At 41.1% G+C, this 20393-nt stretch overlaps 1 protein-coding gene across 1 annotated transcript in view; it reads right to left on the bottom strand.

Annotated features, from left to right (window-relative positions):
* ABHD2 (abhydrolase domain containing 2, acylglycerol lipase) overlaps positions 1–20393 on the bottom strand; it is a 40341-nt gene that overhangs the window by 7385 nt on the left and 12563 nt on the right. Inside the window, exons 4-10 of the mRNA XM_062583748.1 lie at positions 12515–12690; positions 10844–11011; positions 7562–7745; positions 3985–4077; positions 2299–2409; positions 976–1045; positions 66–150 (exon numbers count right to left, since the gene is read on the bottom strand). Coding sequence (XP_062439732.1) covers positions 66–150; positions 976–1045; positions 2299–2409; positions 3985–4077; positions 7562–7745; positions 10844–11011; positions 12515–12690 — 887 coding nt within the window. The remainder of the gene's footprint in view (positions 1–65; positions 151–975; positions 1046–2298; positions 2410–3984; positions 4078–7561; positions 7746–10843; positions 11012–12514; positions 12691–20393) is intronic.

Genomic DNA, 20393 nt, shown 5'->3' with positions numbered 1-20393 from the left:
ATTATGCAATAAGGAAGCTGAAGGTACATAAGTACACACTGCTGGAGCAGACTGCTTCAACATACCTGAAAGAGCTCTTGGAATTGATAGAAGACTCTCATGCACCAGAGGGTCATCAGCAGCATTAACCAACAGAAGAGGAACATAGATCTGTGCCATGAAACATGAGAGAAGAAAAATGGTAAGGAGTTGGTATTTGAATTTCATTCAAACTGCAAAAATAGCTGCTCAACTTGAGTTTACTCAAGCATCTTATTTCAGGGTTGTTCTGCACCTGCAGAACCATTGTGAAAACAGGGACAGTTAGAATTAAGACTAGTGGCTTTTCACCAGTGAAGTGCTCTGTAGTAATTATTTTTCAGTTTAACTGCATGAAAACAGACAGGATATAACAGAGCAGATTCAGATCCAGAGTCAGCAATCCCCCACTCCCAAGAACTCAGATACCTACAGTCTTTGCTCTGCATTACTTTGCATACCTGGCAGCTAGTGCCAGCTCTGTTACTGAAGTTCAAACTTAAAGTTCCTTTGGAATGCCTCCATCCTCTGATTCTGCAGATCAGAGAATTACCTTTCATCTTTACATCCGCAGCACTTTGATCTGCTATTTACCTTTCAGACATGAGGTCATGAGGAGATGAGAGGCCAAGAGCCTCTCCCAGAATATCTAGTAAGTTATTCCTCCTTGAAAACTGTAGGCTGTATTCCACCCCTTGCTTTCTACGTTACCCATGTATGCTCAGATGGGTTCAGCTGAATGGCTTTATCTAGACCACTTGGGTGCTACTACCCATGGGGGTTAGCAGCACCCAGAGCATTTAGTACAAGTATTAGAGTTAAGAATTAAACTTCCATTCCAAGATACTCTGCCCAGGAGTAGCTGTATCTGGGAATCGGCAATACAGAAACCACTGACCATTTCCCCTCCAGCAGGAAAATTAAGGTACAGGAACAGTCTCAACTGCAAAAGCCTACCCTGTGCAAGTACTGTAGGCAGCTTTCTTCTTCATAGTATTCCTTCAGGGAACTGTAGCCATGGAATTTCCTGAAATGGAAACATTGCAGTTATCTGTTTCTAGTACCCATTTGACTTCCAAAAGATTCTTACTCCCAGATAAAAGATACTCTCACAGAATAACTGATGCCTGGATTTTTGTAGACTAAATTGTCTAGTTTACCCCTGCAACATCCTTCTTTGGCAGCACATGCCTTCATGCTTTGTGTGCTTACTCAAACACTACAATAGCAGGATTTGTATTTGTTCTGTAGAGGGCAAGTTAAACACACCAGTTGGAACCTAGTGGCCTTCAGGGCTTTAAAAAGGTATCCTTCCTCACTTATTAGTAATTTATATATATGGAAGGAAAAGTTTATCTTGTCATCTTCACCTGAAAGCCTTTCCAAAGGTAAAAACATGACTACTTATGAACCTTAAAAAGGGACAAATACAGGCCATTCTGAACTCACTGTAGTTCGTTATTTACTACGGCTAGTTCCCTAGTCACCAGTTCCCTCGCCTTCTCTCCCAAGCCAAGAGTTCACTGAATCCACTTAGCTTTATTTTTGGAAAGAAAAGTGCCCATTTTGCAGTAAGCCCAAAGCAAAGGCCTCCAGGATTAGGGTCAAGTAGGAAAATTCAATTATGAAGCATTATTAGGAAGGCAGGAAAATGCAATACTTTCAAGTCTCTCAAAAATCATATAAGTCTATAGAGCACAGCCAGTTTATAGCTTAAACATTTTGGAAAGGTATTAATGCCTGATGTAGAACATGCCACAGTACAGGAAAATAAGGTCACTGAATAACTGTGTCAAAGACAAGAGTAACTGAATGCTGCTTAATAAAGCAGAAAGTTTAATTTGGGTGTTAGTACAGCCAGTAAGAAGGCTGCTGTTTCAGTAGACCTTAATGCTAACGGAGAAGGCAGTAATACAGTTTTTTGGGAGGGCTTTTTTCAGTTAAAATTAAAGCAGGGCTACAGACATACCTGAATAGTTGAGCCGCTTTCTACATTTTATACTTTCAGCTTTTTGCTGCAGCTCATTAGGTCTAGCCTCTTCCTAGATTATTCCAAGCTGCAAGTTCAGATGTTACTTACAGCAAATACTTCAAGTGGTTTTACAGAAGCTGAGATTGACTTTTTTGCTAAGCTTTATTCAGAGGCAAAGGAGTCCTGAGGCTGTAAGCACTGCATTTCAGAAGATTCCCATCAGCATAGCTAGAGGCATGTGAGAACAACACTTGAGAATGAAGGTGCTTTTAGAGAGCTACAGAGAATCAGAGAATCTCCATTCATACCTCATGACGTTATCATCAATCTGCATGAGGGATGTTGCTGTGTAGAGTTTGCTCAGATCTGCATCTGACAGGCTCTGTGGCTTCTTCACGTTATCTCCAAAAAGAACTTGCCTGAAAGAGTAATATCAAGACAGAGATCCAGGTACCATAAACAAAGGCAGCAAAGCTGTGACCAGCTCTAGGGAAAATGAGTTTACCAAATCTGACAAGATAGAAGTGGGCTCTGTAGCCATAAGGCTTTCCTGGGAAAAAGCAGAGCTTATTTGTTCATCTCCCTATGTGTTGCTGTTGTACTAAAAAAAAAAAAAAAAAACCCAAAACCCACACCTTATGGACATCTAAGCTTTTCCCAGAATAGACAATGCTAAGGGTACTCAAAACACAGGCTGTGGCTCAAGCAAGAGCACCAACAGTCCTGAGCATACCATCTCCTTTGCCATCTGGTACTGAAGTCCTGCAGCACAGATTAGATTAGCTCATCTCTCAAGTTACTTGGGGCATTACCTTAGCAGAAAGCTATTTACTATGGACGCTTGTCATAATTAGTTATTACCCTCAGGAGAGGATGTGTTTCTTTACCAGAACAAACCACTCCCTTAACAAGTGGAATAAAACCCTGCTTTCCAGCTTTGTTCCCTCTTAGATACAGCTGCAGGGCAAAGCAGGAAGGAGACTAGGTTTGTTTTTTTTGGGAGCTGTCCTAAAGCACAGAAGATTCATTATAGAAAAAAAATTTAGTTTAACAGATTCTCTCTCCAAGCCAGCACTAGATTTCTCTAAGTTATGACTAAGCACCATTTAGTGCAGAGAGGATTATATAATTCCACATGTTGTCTGATCAAGGTGTCTAAATATTTTCCCCATCTAAAGCAAGTTAGATGGATTACCCCATACAACACAGTTTCCCTAACTCCTTCTGCAAGTCTCACATTGCACAGGAGTGTCAGGAATTAACTGAAAGCCCACAAGTGACACTTAATTAGAATGGGTCAAAAGTAGCTATTTACCCCCTTCTCTTGACTCAGACCTTCAAACACACACAGACGAGGTACTTACATATTCATTGCCTGAGAAGTACCTAGAGAATTTTTGATGGAGAAAACTGAACACTGAGCAAGCCACCTGTTTAACACATTCCCTCAGTATGCGAGAGCCACAGATCACAACAGTAGCACAGGGATACTAAGTACAGCTGCACTCCAAGAGCAACACTGAATATTCTGCTAGCTACATGATCTTTCTAGAATAGGAGCTAGAAGCTAGATCTACAGTTTGACTGCTTACGCGATACGCAGCAGCCCCATGCAGCAGATCCTCACCTTGAGGATTAATCCTACCTCAGGAATGCAGCAGAACAAGAGGCTCCTTAAGTACTTCTTTGGCTAGAAGTGAAAGAGACAGAATACTCCACTTTGAAGTTTAATTATGCTGTTTTCCTGTGCTCATCTTGTTTACTCATTAAGCAAGTCTCCTTGGAAGACAAACAGCAAAACTTGCTTTCTTCTAACACATGAATGAGATTGGATGAGCTCCCTTCTCTTAATTAGTTCATTTAAAGACCCTTAAGCAAGGAACATGTGCGTAAGTCTTCTGTGTTTGTAATCTCTTCTCAGCCCTTTAGAATCAAACTACTGAACAGCAACTAACCCAATCAAAACCATCAATCCAAGTGACAAACTACAGTACCTGTGGGAAAGGATGATCTTTTTCATGTTGTCTGCCATGAGGAAGTTATAAAATCTTCTACATTGATCCCATTGCATGAAGGTTTCCTGGGCCCTAGAAGAGAACATAAAGCAATTAACGATCTTGAAAGATCACAGTAATTTCATAGGACCTTTGGCAGCCTAGAGGCTGCATAAACAGTCTCCAGGCTTTCCCTGCTACAGCTTAACCTCCTCCAGGAAATGGCCTCCACTTTGATGGAGGTCAGTAGTAATAGAATACTCATCTGCAGTCTCATTTTGCACAATGCAATTAAATGCTCCATTGAGCAAAACGGCTAAGAGCCATCAATCAAGATCCACAACACCAACAAGATTTTAGTATCCCTTGCCTAAGTTGAATCTAGCTTACCTAATTGGACTACCAAGCAAAGGACTACATCTTAAGCCTGTTGCTGCAGAAAAACACTCTCAGTGGCATGAGTTAACTCTGCAGAAGAAAATTTGTGCAGATGTTTTCAGTGTTTAGATTACTGTCAGCTTCACTGGCAAGAGCTGTAAGAATAAATACTAGCTGCAGCTGCAAGTAGTATCAGATTTGAAACAGAATAGCACTTCCCAGCTTATTGGTTGTTAAAACAGAGTTAAAGTCATCCAGACTTGTGAGCTCTGCCAGATACAAGTACTTCTTTGCTATGCAGGGTCATGGCCAGGTTATAGCTTTACTCTCAACAAGGTTTGCTGTTACTGAGGGAACATACTATCATTTACCAAGCAACCCAAAAATGCTGCAAGCAGAATTTCTGCTACTTAAACTATTCCTGCTTTACTTCTCATTGCAAATCAATGTTTAAGTGAGATTTAACATGGCTTCCCAAGTCATGACCTGCAAGTTCCCTAGCAAAGCATAAGCTGTATTTTCTTCTAGTAAGCCATGTCAGAACACAGTCTGGTAAAATATCTAATTTCAAAAAAGATCACCCACCACTTCTACTACATTTGTGGTGAGAGAGAAAGCATGAAGATGGAAAGATGCACATTCTCTTCTGCTAACACCTTCCAAGCAAACCTTCAGTCATTTCAAGACGACTGAAGTTAAAGCTACTATACTTCCCCACCACAGCTGGGGAAGCTGACTGCACAAGTTTCAAAACTGGGAACCTTCCCCATAGCCTGTAGCTACAGTGAAGACACATTCCACAAGATCAAGAAGCAGAACCAAACCTGTACAGGCAGAAATTAAGGAATAAGGAGACATGTTTCCATTTAGCCTCAGGAAGTAAGTTCTCTAAGCTACATGTCTATTGATTAAACCAAGAGCTCCAGTCTGCTGGCAGATTCTTGTACTGTTGCCACTTTACATCTGTATATGGGACGCAGGCTTAATGCCTTGAAAAGGCTGGCATATTTCAGTTCCATGCTTCATCTTGCCCACCACTTTTCTTCCTTCACCTCCTAAAAGGATTTTGGGGGAAAAGGTTGTATAAACTGTCTTAAAGTTAAATTCTAAGCTAACTGGTCATGTCTACTAGGGTAATCCACTGTTACATGGCTCAGAGGTAAGAGGCCAGCTATTTTAGCCTACCAGACAAAGTCAGGGAAAGTTAAGGCTTATTAATTCCATCTGGAGATGTTTTGTACCTCCCCCTTCTATAACCAAGGGCATAAGGCCCTCTACCCCATTTTTTTCTTAGTGGGTATTTACTGTTGTTGCTTTTCACCAGCTATCTGGCTGATCAGTGTTTAGAAGCAGTGGTAGAGATTAGGTAAGAAGAAACAAGATCTGAAAAGCCTTCTTGTCAAATGCACAGTAATGCAGAGCAGATGTTGTGTCTAGAGACTTGCCAGTCAACATTTGCCCAGCAGGTGGAGTCAAGAGCTCAATAATACAAGTCTTCAGTGGCTTCTTGTGTGGAACAAACTCAAGACAGGCAGCTGTTTCCTGCTCCCCCACCACAGAGAAATCCAAGTCCAGTATTGTTAAACTGACAGCATAAGGACAACCTGTTTACCAGCATATCATGACATATCACTAAAGAAACCAGTTAGTGAACAGCATTACTCACATCATTTGAGACTAGAACCACAATACTGCATAACTGCAGAAAATGAATCAAGTGAACAAGGGCCAAATGCAATCCTTGCAACCCTGCTTCATAGCTGCAAAAACAGTTTGAAGTGGGGGGGGGGGCTGGCCTTAAAAGGTTGCTTGTGCTCCATACCAGAACAAAAAAAATTTTATGGGGGGGGGGGAAACCATTCCTTAAAGCATCTGTTCAGATTAAGGGAGTGAACTCAGACTTAGTTATGTTAGCAACAGTCAGACTTGAGGTAGTGTCTCAAAATAGACCAGGTACATTGGATTATTATTGAACTGCATACAAAGCTTTTAGTCATTTCTTAATACTTCCAGAAAAAGCTTCTTTCTTACCTGTAAGAGCTTACTCATAAAAGCACCTTTTGGACTGAGTACCATACTTACCACTTCCGAGCTATTATGTATTATGTGCTCCAATTCTCAAACTGCTGTACTGGTAGAGCCTAAACAATATCACGCTCTAGTCTCACCAGCTGAGGAGCCAAATTTCACAGCAAGTCTCCTGTAGGGCTCCCAGTTTCACCATTTTTACTCTCCCATAAGACCCTGACCCAAGTACCCTAGTCTCAATAGACTTTCACCTTACAAATATTATCAGTGCCTAAAAATGCAGTGAAGTTACAGTAAAGTCAGCTAAGCTCCAGCAGTTGCCCAGATGGACAGTAAAAACTAGGAGCATTAGCTTAGCCAGTTACCATTTAAATCTTCATTAACTGAGCATGCATGGAAAGTTTACACACACAGCTGAGCAACCAGTTCAGGCAGCAGTGCAATAGCCAGATCTCAGGCTTAGGTATTAGCACTAGGTGGAGCTGTTAGAGCTCTTTTGAAGTGCTATAGCCTTAGTTTCTGAGTAGGGAACCAAAGATTAGTAGTTTATACAGGCCTTAGAGCTATAAACCTTCTTCTCACCTTCAAATTTCAGGCTAGAGCACTATTGCTAATGTCTCTCCATCCCCTCATGGGCACACAGCACTGCCTTCCCATTCGGGAACCATTAAAAGGAGAGTAGTGTCAGCATGAGCTCTGTACTTTCCAGTCTTCTCAGCTGAGAACTGCTGAATCAGACTGCACACTGAAGGCAGAAAACAGTCATTATGAACCTGAACCTAGGGACAGTTCAGACCAAAGCTACTGCTTTTAAAAGTGGCATCAGCTCAGTAGTTTTTCATGCTGCCCAACCTCTCAGATTTGTTGTACCAGGACTGCACAGGTCTTAGAGCACCAGAGCAGTCCTACTATGGCACAAAGTTAGGCCAAATCACACATGCAAAAAAGCAAACAGCATTTGCCTGCCCATAAGTGTTTATTGTTGACAGGTTTTGTACTGCCAAATCAAAGCTCTGGCTGCTAATTTAGCTGGGTGGCACCCTGCACACTATTATAGACACTACACTGCTTCTCCTTCATACAATTCTTCCCCCACTACACTCCCCCAAACCTTCCCTTTCTTCTACCTCCCCCAGAAGGTCATCCCAGAGTTAAGAACCTCTAAACTTACCTCAGCGCGCTGTACCCTTGGCACACACTGACACAGCACAGGACTCTCTCCTGGTTGGCCTGAGTCTCTCCAAGGTATTTGCACACAATATTTCCACCCAGGCTGAAGCCTACTACAACCAGCTGGGTCTGAGGGTAGGTTTTCTTGATGTAATTAACCATAGCACCAAATTCCCAGGTACAACCTGAAGAAAAAGAATGATACCAAGAATCATCTTCTAACAGCCCTAGACTCACACCTTAATTCAACTGGATGCTTTAAGCTTCATCTTACCCTTTGACTTAAACACCCTCAAAGCTTTAAGAGCTCCAACTCACACATGCTCACACGCCCGTTTCAAATCTTGTAGACCTTAGCTCAGGCCTGGTTCTGAAAGACTGTTGAAGAGGTGAAATTCCTTGCTTAAAAAGGAATCACAGGAGCAGCCAATTTGACAGTCCAAACTCTTCCCTAAAGGGCTTTGAAAAATCAAGGGACTATACGCTTGGCACTGCTATTTACTGCATATAGTATATTACTACCTTCCTGAAGGCAGTTGGTCACTTCAAGAACAAGGGGGATGTCTGGAAAGCAACTTGCTTCTTGCAAGACAGCTATGGACCCTTACATCTGCAACAATCAAGTGGCAGTGGAAACAGAGCTTGCTTCTCAAGACAGTGTTCAACGGACAGTTACAGAGTGACTAAAGCAGGTACTCTCCAGATTAAGATGGGGAGGATTTAAGCATAAGGAAGCTAGCCCTTTATCACTGCAGAAGTAGAAATACTGCAGCTGCTTAGAGGGATGAGTCTTTTTCATCAAGAAAAAAATAATTGCCTCCATTCAGCTTCATCTTGCTCACTGCTAATGAATATTTGCGTTCCACAGGCTTCAGGCACTAAGGGATCCAGTTTCTGGCAGCACTGCAGTCCTTTAATATTCTCTGACAGATATGAAGGCCTCCAGACATGCACAACAAGTATCTGCAGCTTTTCCTCCTACCTTTGAGTTTGAAAAAAAAAAAAAAAATAAGTAGAGAATCCCCTGAAGAGAAACACCTCCAAAACTGATGGTATTAGGGCACTGGCATCAAAAAAAAAAAAAAAAAAAAAAAAAAATCCACAGGCTATACACCTTAACTTTCCAATTAGATTTAAGATTGCAAATCCCACAGTAAGCACCACATGAACATATAAAACTCCAGTTGTTTCTGTTTAGAGCTAGAATCTGTCCTATCCAGTGGAACATGCCCAGGAACTTTAGTTCTAAGAGTTTGGATTCTGAACTGTGCCAATTAACATTGCCCCACTGTGCCCCTACCCTAAACATCCTTGCTAGACACTTGGATTTTGGCTAGTTCTAGGGTAGGTTGAGTAGGGTTTGCATTTATTTCAATGAAATATGCTTCTAAGTGCTTTGGAAATTTCACTGTGAATATTCTTAATAAGCAATTTTCTTTAAGATAAGAAATCCCACACTGTTCTAGTTTCCTCTAGAAGTCAGCAGTCAAAACATTTTGGTGTGTGACTTTCATGATTTGAGAGCAGCCAGCAGCTGCTTCAGGAACCTGAAACTAGACTAGCAACAGGTCAAGTTTGATATAAAGGCTGGAAGAGTTAGTGAGTGCTGAATTTAGGCTATTCCCTCCACAAACAGCATTAGGAACCCAGCAAAAGCTACAATAAGACTGGGATATTTGGGTAGGAGGCAAAGTCAAGTCTGCTCAGTCTTGTCTGGCCACTCCATTTGGCAGAATCACTTAAGTGACATTTACTGGCTTACTCAAACGAAGTGCTAGACATTCCTTGTCCTTTCTAAAGGGCTATAAAAGACTTAGAAAGGCACATCTTCAGATATGTACTACAGAATGCTACTGAGGTCTACAGCAAAGCTCTGAAGTTAGTCTGCCATCAACTTCAGCAAACTTGCAGAAGTCTAGTCTTGACTTCCAGCATTTGACACTAGCTAAACACTGTCTGGATTTCAGAACCGCACTGGACAAAGCTATAGTAGATTCATAATCTGTGATGTTTTTCCCACATCCTTTGTGGAGTGATTAGGAGCTAGAATAGGTAATAATTTAGACAAGAGCATTTTTTTTTTGGTGTCAGGCTAAACTCACTGTACCAAAGGCTTCAGAGAACAACTAGTGACTTCTGAGGCTGTATTCAGAGTCCTAAGAAGGTATCATTTTTGGAAGAAAGCTCAAGAGAAAGGCTGATACTTTGAGCTTTTGTCTTGAACCAAGCTTGACAGCCTTAAAGTCACTAACAGCATAGGACTTCATGACAAATTGAGGCACTCCGTATGCCTAAAGTGTTTTCTTACTCATGAGGAGGTCATAACTATAAAACAAGCGACAAAGCATTATTGGCTACTTGCCTACCAGACCTGCAGTCTCAAAGTGCAAAACACTGTTTCAGCAATTCAACTGTTGGAGATAAATACTCAGCTGAACTCAAAACAGATAATGAAGACATTTATTGTTCAGAAAAAATTCTAACAGCAGTCCGCTAAACCCCCAGACTCCTGACATAATGTACTTATATGCTTGCAAAAAAAGGGACATGAGGGCTCAAAAGAACTTGGGAACAAGTAGATCATGTCTCGGGCAGGAAGGTCACTTTCTACTGAGATTGTTACATACTAGCAAGGCCGATAATAGTTGGTGGCACTTGGTGCTGAATACAGCAGTGAGCTAGTGTAGCTCAAGATAACTGTTTTTATTCTTTTTATTACCTAGGTTAAGAAAAGACAGACATTCCCTTATATTCAAGGTGAAACCTCAATCACGGCAGTTAAGCACTACTTCTACAGTATGACAGTGAAACTACATAATTGTTTCCTTTCCTTGTAACATCTAGGGACAAGCCTGTCTTCATATGTCCTTGACAACACTGAGTAGCTTAGTACAATCTCCCCCCATACTTTGCATTTTACATGGTCTTAGGAGTAACATTTATCCTACAGTGCTGAAAGACTGTTTAGTCTACCACTGCACTGACATTTGAGCACCTCAAACTGTTTGAGCAGGCTTAGTAGTCACAAGTGCCTTTTCCAACATCTTCCCAAAGTCATCTGCTTGGTTAGGATAGATGTGTAAGAGCTGGGAGAAACAATGAGGAAAACTGGATCCTAGTATGAGCCTCTTCTCATACGCAGCTTCAGTTCAGTTCTTATGTTCATTTTATATTGTTTCAGACTCTTTCAACGTAACACCACTGCCATATCTGAATGAGGCCAGTATCAGCAAGCCTTAGAAACATCAAACTTTAAAGTTACCAGCTGTCATAAAGTACCTACCATATGTGAACATTCGTGGAGAAGTCAGTTCAATATTTGGTAGGGCTCCCAAATGATTCAGGACAGCACATCTGTAACCGTTTTTTTGTGCATAGTCAACAAAAGTGCGGATATACTGTTTTTCACTATGGTTCGCAATCCCAGGGCAGATGACCATTGTGACATCCTCTGTGAGTAGAAAGGGAGGGAAGATAAGTAAATGTCACTTCATGCAGATGTAGAGATTCAGAAACTTTCTATTTTAGATCCATGCGAAACTATCAACCAGAAGAAAGCTAAAGTCCTACTGTGCTGCCAAGTAAGTCCAGTCTAAGACAGGAGACTAAGCAGCTATCATGCTAAAGATGGGAAAGTAATTCATGTTAGAGACAGTCAGAATTAAACTCCAGGGAAAGCTGTTCAGTTTTATAGGCACTGCCTAGAGACCAATGCTGAGGAGATCTTCCACATTGTTCTTCAAAACAAGAATAGTTGACATTACACATGTTCTGCCTCTGACAGCCTATTGCTACTGCTAAGTATCCACAAGCTTTGGAGCCTGCTTCTCCTTCATGTACCACATAGATTGACTAGACTACTTTTCCCTCATTTCCTTTGCACATTTCTGTGTGACCAAATCCTTAACACTAAGCTTTGTTAAGCACAGAAATAGTGTCATTAATCTTCTGCTTCATGGCTTTATCAAAGATAGCTCTATTAAGAGTGTTCAGTTTTCCTATATGAAAAGCCACCTATTATTTTGATTTGTCCAGGATTAGCATACAGACTTCCAATCAGCATACTCTTTGCTATTTATTTACTAGCACCTCTAGCTTTTATGAATTTCTCCCTTTTGAGGAAAGCACTGAACAGATTCTCTTCAGGAATACAGATAACAGTAACTGTTACTATGCAACATCGTACCACAAGGATCTCAACTGGCATGATTAAGAAAAGAACTTGGCCTTTTCTGAAGGCCAAACTAGAGTCACAGCCTTAAAATTAATCAGCTACTGCAAAGGTAAACTGTACTTCTGAAATCAAGTCACAGTAACTCAGTTTTAAGTGTTGCTGTTACTACTAGTAACAGCAAGTTTTAAAGCTGACACTCACTCTGAAAATACCTACCTAATGAACTAAGAATCAAGCTTTTCTACTTTTAAAGCAGAATTTTTCAAGTCTGTACTCTCTCATACTCTATATACAGAGTTTGATTTCACACAGACCTTGAAACAGCTACTGTGACCATATTGTGAATAAAGACTAGCACATATGTCTTTAAAGGGGGTAATCAAGTTCAGCTTCTCTTCCATAGACATCTATGCTAGCATTACTAGCATTTGTTCTGTGATCCCAGTTTTAACAGGTAAAAGATGTGTCAAATGCAAGTCTAAGCACCAGCTTCTTTGCCAGACTCTCCACCTGACACAAGTTACAGAACATTTCTGTTCTTCAGCCCCCACTCTTGCCACTGGACTAAGGTTAGTCCAGCAAGGCTTCCCCCGACATCTGAGATAGTCTTTCAGTCTCCAATTGTGGGTTAATATTGCTGAGCAACCCCTTTCTTATCACCAGAAGCAACATCTACCCTTTCTGATAGATCAGGTAGCACTGTCCTTGCCCATCTCCTTCCACCTCCAAACACAAAATCAAGGCTTGCAGGCAAATGCAGCAGGCAGCTGTTTGACTGACCTCCAATGCAGTGCTCAGACTGTGGCTCAAAGAGATCAAAGGTTGCTGTTGCTCCATCTGGCATTGTAAGGTACTTGCGAAGTCCATATGGATGTGGTGATCTTACTCTCCCCATTTTCCCATAGAGGGCAGTCTGGATATGTCCACTTTTTCCCCAGATCAAGGGTGGAATGTACCTGAAAGAGGTAGCAGTTTAATTGTATAACCCTGTGACATTACCAAGACTGAGAACATCTAAGTAGCCCTGTAAAAGGATTTCCCCCACCCCCATATCACTACCAGTTAGCAAGAACTTCATGTTTTTCTATTGTTTGACTGAAGTGTAGCACTGATCTTTGCAAACTTACCAAGGAGGGGACACAAACAAGCTCTCAAAGCTGAGGAATCAGGACACACAGCAGCAAAACAAAGGCTAGAGTTCAGGAATTCCTGTATAATGAAGTGTTACATGCATAAATGCTTCTCACAATAGCCAGATGTCTTGTGTCTTAATAGGACTGGGACAGCATGTTGCTAGCCAACCAGATTGACCTTCAAAACTTGTCAAATGCTGTAAATCTGTTTTAATTGAAATATTGAAGCCTGCTGGGCTGAACCACATAGAAACTTGTATAAGCACTTGACTACATAAGTCAGTGGCAGAAACTGTATGGGATTAATACCAAGTCTTAGAAGACTGAAAAGCCATAAGTCATGCTAGCTGGGACTGCTATGTAGCACTGCCTCTCACTTAAGTGAGAAATATGGCACAGGTCAACATTGCTTTTAAAGTGGAGAGAATAAAGCAGAGAACTGGAAAAGGACCCATAAAAACTGGTCAGCTGAGCTCCACTGAGTAACACACTATCAGATTAAGAGGGAGACTCCACTAACCATATTTATCAAGGGCACTGAAGCTAGGTCACAAAGCAGACTTTCTGCCCCTCTAGCATACTGCTTCTCAAGAAGAAATGGGATAGAATACAGCTGTTAGCTGGAAGGGGTTAAAAGTTTGTTACCCAATTTGTTAGTACAAACATATTAGCCAAACTGTTTAACAGGAGGAGGCATACTGCCACCCAAGTGATGGTGGGGGCAGTCACCTGGCCATTTTGCTGAGGAGACAGACTGAGCAGATGCCTTGAAAAAGATAGTTACATCAGCTCTCATCACAAAAGCATGAACGATTCATTATTTGGGAGAACAGCCGGCCCAGGAGACATGCTTCCAATTAAGGAACCATGTTCTCTACTACAGAGCACGTTATCCCCAGCAAGCTGAGAGCTGCTGACATCACCTTAGAACCTGAGAGATCAGTATCTCCCTCTTGTTTTCAGCACTTCAATTATTTCCTTTTATTGCTTGAGACCATATGAAGCAGAAATGCCATTCTTTCCCATTTTCCCTGTTCATGAAAAAAACAGGCAGTTTGGAGCTTATGAAATTTACTATTTAAGTCCATAACCCACTGGAATGTGACTGGATAGGAGTCTTCTATTCTCTGACACTGTCCACACATCTTTCCCACATCAGCTTCATGTACCATATCCGCAACTCTGTCCCTACCTCCTCCTTTAAAATAGGACTCTCTAAGACATAAGTGCCAAGGCTTTTTTAGCAAGACAAAAGCAGCAGTTCTAAGTAAGTCAGTATAAAGCTAGACCAAAGCCTTTACATATATGCATACACCAGCACAAGGGAGAAGGGCAGATTCTGCCTGTAGTAAGATAACTTGCATTAAGAAAGAGGCTCCAGCTAAAGTATTGTGTGAGTATTATATGTCAATATTAATATGCCTGCAGTCTCTCAACTCTAATATATGCAGTGAGAGATTTTAAACTCTTAATTGAAGCCTGGAGTTGTTTCTTTAGGCCAGGCTAAAAGTCTAAAGCCCTACAGGAGTTTTGTTAAATTGGCAAGGGATTTAAGCAAAGATGTCAAACTGCCAACTGGCCTGAGACAAACATGTCTGCTATTTGGCATAGTAAAGGGGACAAATAGGGGGTGAAAGTGAGACCATTGCTTCTATTCTCAGCTATTAACCTGAAGATACATAGCTTAAAGCAGGTGCTATTCTGTTTAGCAAGTTTCTAGACTCAGCATAGAAAAAAGTCACTGGAAATACAGAATTACCATTTTTTAATAATGTGCATTCTGGCTTTCAGAACGGGCAGGAAGAATTATATTCCTGCAGAGGATGAAGGCAATTAATCCTGCTGCAGAGACTGAGGCTCACCAGTACTCACAAGGCAGAGATTCAAAGTTACTACATAGCTGAAGGACCATTTGAACTATGTTTTCAGAAGACAGAAGTCTCCCAGCTCTAGCACCTCAAGACAGGTGTTCATTTAAAACAGTTTCACCCATATCATCTTTCAGGCTGCTTCATCAGGAAGTGATAGTGTCTTATAGTTCAGGACAAGCAAAGGGGCACTCCAGGGCAGAGACCAAATGGAACTTCAGCTCAAAGCAAGAATCAGCTAGACCTAACAGGAGAAGCTACAGAGAAGTCAAGGTGCTGACCTGACACAGGTTCCTGGAGAAACTCTGACAGGGTCTGTCCTTTTCCCCATTCTCTCCCCTTGCTCCCCCTCCCCCAACTTCCCTCATGAGTCCCACAAGAGAGTGACTTCAAAGAAAAAAAATAAAAAAAGCAACACAGTAGCTCATTATACAGATTCACTCAGTTCTAAGTTCACTTCCTAAATAGACCTAAAAACAGATTTCTGTGCAAGTAGATACCATTTCAATAGAAGTTATAGGAGTTGCCAAATGATGCCTTGTAACCCTGTAAGTTGGACCTCAGTGTATCTTGGATTCTGTTGTCCAACTATAAAGCTTTTAAATTAAGCTACATGAGGATTAGTGGCATTTATCAACCTCATCAGCTCAGTATTGCTATACTCAGAGCTAAACACTGCACCTGGGTACCTGCCAAGCAGTGTGGCAGCGTATCAGCCATGCAAAGACTGCCAGCAGTGATACAGACTGCCCAAGGTCATTCTCAACAACTGCTGGTAGAGATGGAAAATTAGCCGACACATTCATGATTCAAAGATGACATGTAAGATAGTACTGTCATTTAAAAAAGGATGCAAAAACAGGACTGATGGTTCTACACAGTTCACTGTATCAAGTTTTGGATAGTTCCCAGGACTGCCATGCCAGACAGGAGACATTGCCGTTCCAGCATTAGAAAAGCTGCTAGTTCCACCCCACTCATTTAAGACTTTCAGTTTGGTAACTATATTCCATCTACAGAGTGCTTGACTGGCTTTTTATAGAAGTCCTTTGTGGCTGGATTTTGCAGGTAGCTCTTCCCCGGTTAGAGCTGCAAAATACAGTCTATAGTAGAATGTGCAACTCTTCTGGAGATTTGCATGTCAACTTTGTTGCATTGGCTCTAATCCCAGGAGAAGAACATGAATTGGAAAGTTTTAGTGACTGTTTCTACAGAGCACTGTTTATCAAGAGGATCGCAGGTAGAATTCAGAGTCTTGTCTCATAGGGTAGCAGGAAAGCTATTTATCCAGCTCAGTAGTTAAGTTATACAGCTGTGCCTGATTAATGCTACCACCTCAACAAAAAAAATCCAAGAACTCTGCAAGCTCCAATCTCTCCCCCACTCATTTAAAATTCAGTTCCCAGTTACAAGTTAGTCATACCATGCAATAGATGCAGTAGATGCAGCAGCACATACCCCAGGATGTTGTTACTCTGAAAGGAAACTAGAACAGTCAAGGCCTCACTATTACCAGAACTTAAATGTAGACAAATGGATTCCAGACTCTTATCAGCATGCTATTTACCACAGCCTGCTTCCTCAGGTTGCAACTAGTTTCTTTGGAAGAAGTCCCTTGGACTGCCTTCAAAAAAATCTGAAGTAACCTAAGAACAGACCTTCATATACCATTTAACAAAGCTAAATTGAACATGCAGCTTCACTGAATTGTGCTTCAGTGAGAGACAGACTGAAGAGTCAAGAAATCCTATGACTCCACCCATAACAACAAACAGAGGCTGCCTATGGATTCCAGCTTCCCATCTGAAAGCTAGGATTGTGTAAAGCCCTACAAACAAGTGCACATTCACTACTCTCCTCCCTTCAGAGGGCACAAGGTATTTTCTGAGCATACCAAGAAAAACATTCAGTTTAAGCTACTGAGTAGAGTCAGGTTAAAGTACTCACTCTGCATGGAGCTACACTTTAAGAGTACTATTCAAAGGTTAAGATCTAGCATGAGTAGTGTATATTGGGCAGTACTCATTACTCCTACATGAATCTATATGCCTCTGCAGTTTGCACTTAGCAAGTTCACACCATAATTTTCATGTATTTCAAAGACTGATAACTGCTATCTCAAGCTACTTTTTGCTTCATCACCATCCACCCACCTTTAAGCAACAGGCTTACGAGATAAATATTCTAAGTCCCTTAAGCACCCAAATCTAGGAGACTGAATATCATAAAACTTCAAGGGGAAAGGCTGTGTAAGTCTTCCATAATTGGGAAGACATTTAAACTCACCTTTTCAAATTGAAAACTTGCTTGTCTAACTTACAGTCTAATGTATAAACTTCATGATTTCTAGCTGCTTTTTCAGTCTAACCTACAAACCCATGTAAAGCACCTCCCCAGCAATATTTCACAGCCAAGAACTATGAGTGTTTCCACCCTATAAAAGCAAATATCAGATAAGCTACTTTTCTTCACTCATGCCACACTCTGGAGAAAAATAGTCTAGGAGACATTTTGGACTCAACCCAGCTGACAAACCTAAGAATTCAGTTACTTAAGTGTTGATAGCTATGGCTTTAGCACAGATTGCTTTGCAATAAGGCCACCATTCCTGGCTAACAGCTGAAAAAAGGATACTCCACTAAACAAATCAACTTGTTGTCAGAAGGGCATGCATCCAGTCTATTTTTCTTAAGGTAAGCTTTAAGAAAATAAGCTCACAGCATGTGACACATGGAAAATTCAACACCATGCAGGCTGGACTCTTTAAGAGAAGCAATTTAATATTCAGTTTAAGGAACATTCAAACATTACCCTTTAGATCTTATGCAAAGGCAGTCACTACTATCAAGTTTAGCCAGGACTTCCAAAAAATGGCCTTTTACTTATGAAGTGAGGTAGTTTCCCTCAGGCATTGGTATTAAGTAGGAACAGAAGTGTTCAAAGACGCGATAGAGGTTTCTTCAGCTTCTCTACAACGCTTGCTGTAAGCCAAAACAGTTCTGAAAAACTCCCATAGAGCTTATCCCAGGGTAACAGGTTCCACTCAGCAGAGACTGTTCTCTACCACTATACATTCCCTAGTGTGTGCTGTTCCAGCTAGGCAGCTCTCAAATGCACGAGAGGCCAAGCAGAGACAGCAGAACTACATCTACATGCAGCATACTCACTACTCTGCAATAGCCAAAAGTTACAGATTCTCAGGAGCTAGCCAAAATGAAGCCTGAGCAGCCAGGTAGGCGATAAACAGCAGCCAAGATGATCTCTGGCTCAAGACAAGGCATCTGTGCGTCCACACAACGAAGAGGATGATGCAGGACAATCAGACATTCAAGTATTGATAGCTGAAAGAGCTAGAGGCAAGATCATGTTACACTCGATACAGAAATCTTGTTTTCTGTGGAAAAAATTGCTTCTCAGCCTGCTCTAGATAAAAAGGCTGGTAACTGAACTTACCTAAGTGTTTTCCCTGTTTTGATTTCGTCAGAGACACCAGATATTCTGACGAAGGACAGATACTTGAGGGCTAGCCCTACAACTTCATGTGTTTCATGTTCTCCTGTCTGCCTTCAGTCAGAGTTCAGTTACTGAAATACAAGTGCAGGGCTACCAGTTACTTAATATGGCAACTAAATTGTGACATGATGCAGGTACAGAGTTCAGATTATTGCTCTTAACTACCTAAGTAAATTCATACCCAGTTATATTAATATGTTCACAAATGCTAAAATTTAATCCCAAATGCTCCATTTCAGCTATATAACCCAGCCCCACATCTTGATAGGTGACAGAACAGTTCATAAGAACAAGAGAATTCCCAGGTGCTCAAATGTTGTCCTAAATTTATATTAGAAAATAATCCCAACAGATGCTTGTAGATTATGTTTTAGTGGCCATCAGACAGATTATGATTTCAGAGCATGTTCATCACCCAGTATATAGGAATTTAGGAAGGCAACAGCTGTATAAGCAGCTCAAAGCACATGAGAACCGTGCTATTTTTATTAGCAGTCATCAGCATTCAGATGCTCAAACATCTGAAATGGAAGTCCTGCAACAGGCTTATTCCAGGAACATATCATTTCACTGGAGAGTAACACTTTAAACATCAACTCTTATATCATCTTTAATGTGCTATTGTACATCGAATTCAAAAAGCAGAGTTTAGAAATTGCCAAAATCACAAGATGCCCTGAGTACTACTACCTGCACTACAACAGCTGACTTTCACAAACAAGTCTAAGTGTTTTAGAGGAAGCTAAAAAAACCTTCCTTCCCTAAGGTCAAGGCTCCCACTTATAGCAAGCTGCCATTTCCCTACCTCTTAAGATGTTCACATGCCAAAGCATCAGAATACTGTTTCATTTTTATTCTACTTTATTCCATCCAGCATAAAACACTAAGGAGCTGGTAGGAATCAAACACTCATTAGATGGAAGACTTAAAAGACTGAAGTCAGCTTTTCTGACTGCTTCTATGCTCACATCTAGGGAAGAACAACAACAGTACAGAAAAATATTCTGGTACTAGGCAGCCTACTTATCAGTGTAAGTTACATCCTCCTTATCCTTTGTTTGTGCAGTAAGCTGGCTCTCCAACAGCATTTACTAAGAGGCTTGGCAGTCACTTGCTTCAGTCTTGAGGAGCTTGCTGTTAAGAACATAAACATGCAGGAGACAAGGGTAATTGTTTCCCATAGAGTTGCAGTATAAGCACTATGCTCATTAAAAATAATGATACACACATTTGACAGTAGAAGTTGGAAACAGCCAAAAAAAAGTATCCTAGCACAGTAAATACTGATCAAGATTATTTTAGGGTCAGAGGAGCTAATGCTGTATTCCATAGGAACAGGAAAAGAGAGCAGACTTTCTGTACCAGTTGAGAAGACAGAAAAAGGAGACAGCTGCAGCCAGTGGCTAGGCAAGTAAGTATTCAAGGATACCAACAGTTGTGTTGACTCACAAGAGCTTCCGAGCAAGAGGCAGTTCTTTAAATGAAAAGAGGGACTGATTTTTAATTTACCTGGTAAGCCAAAGGACCAAGCTTGACAGTAGCAGAAGGAAAACAAAGGAAAAAACATGAAATCTAGGTAGGCAAATTCTCTTGCTTATCAGGGTTTGACAGATAACAATTCTTAAAATAAGTAAAGAGTTAACTGTTAAAAGCAGTACTAACATTTACAAGCACAAGGTATCTAGCATGTAGTCATCTCATGCAGTTTTACTACCCAAAGCTCTTTATCTACCCACCACTTAGCTTCATTAAGATAAGTTCACAATTTACTCAATAAATCCATAGGTAAAGGTGGTGTTATGAGGGTGAGGGGTGAAAAAAACTGAAGTGGTTTACTCATGAAACATACAGGCAAGTGGCAGGTCTAGCTCAAACTGAAATAGACACAGCCAAGTTAGGAGAGATTCAGTAATTTCCACACTTCAACCTACAGACAAGTTCAGAAAAAAAAAAAACATTTACTCCCTGCTGATGTGCGTAACCAAAGCTGCAGTTCAAAGGTCAAAAGGCAAATTATCAATGGTCCCTAGACACCATTTTAGGTGGTTTTGAATAGCTGCACAGGTAGAACAACAACTTAATTCATTTCTGCTCTCTTCCTGCCACCCAGGCTTTTCAGCATTACCCTTACCATTAAGGAGGGTG

The sequence above is a fragment of the Rhea pennata genome, chromosome 10 (genome assembly GCF_028389875.1).
Source record: "Rhea pennata isolate bPtePen1 chromosome 10, bPtePen1.pri, whole genome shotgun sequence".
In the NCBI taxonomy this organism is placed as follows: Eukaryota; Metazoa; Chordata; class Aves; order Rheiformes; family Rheidae; genus Rhea; species Rhea pennata.
This window is presented reverse-complemented; position numbering and strand designations above follow the sequence as displayed.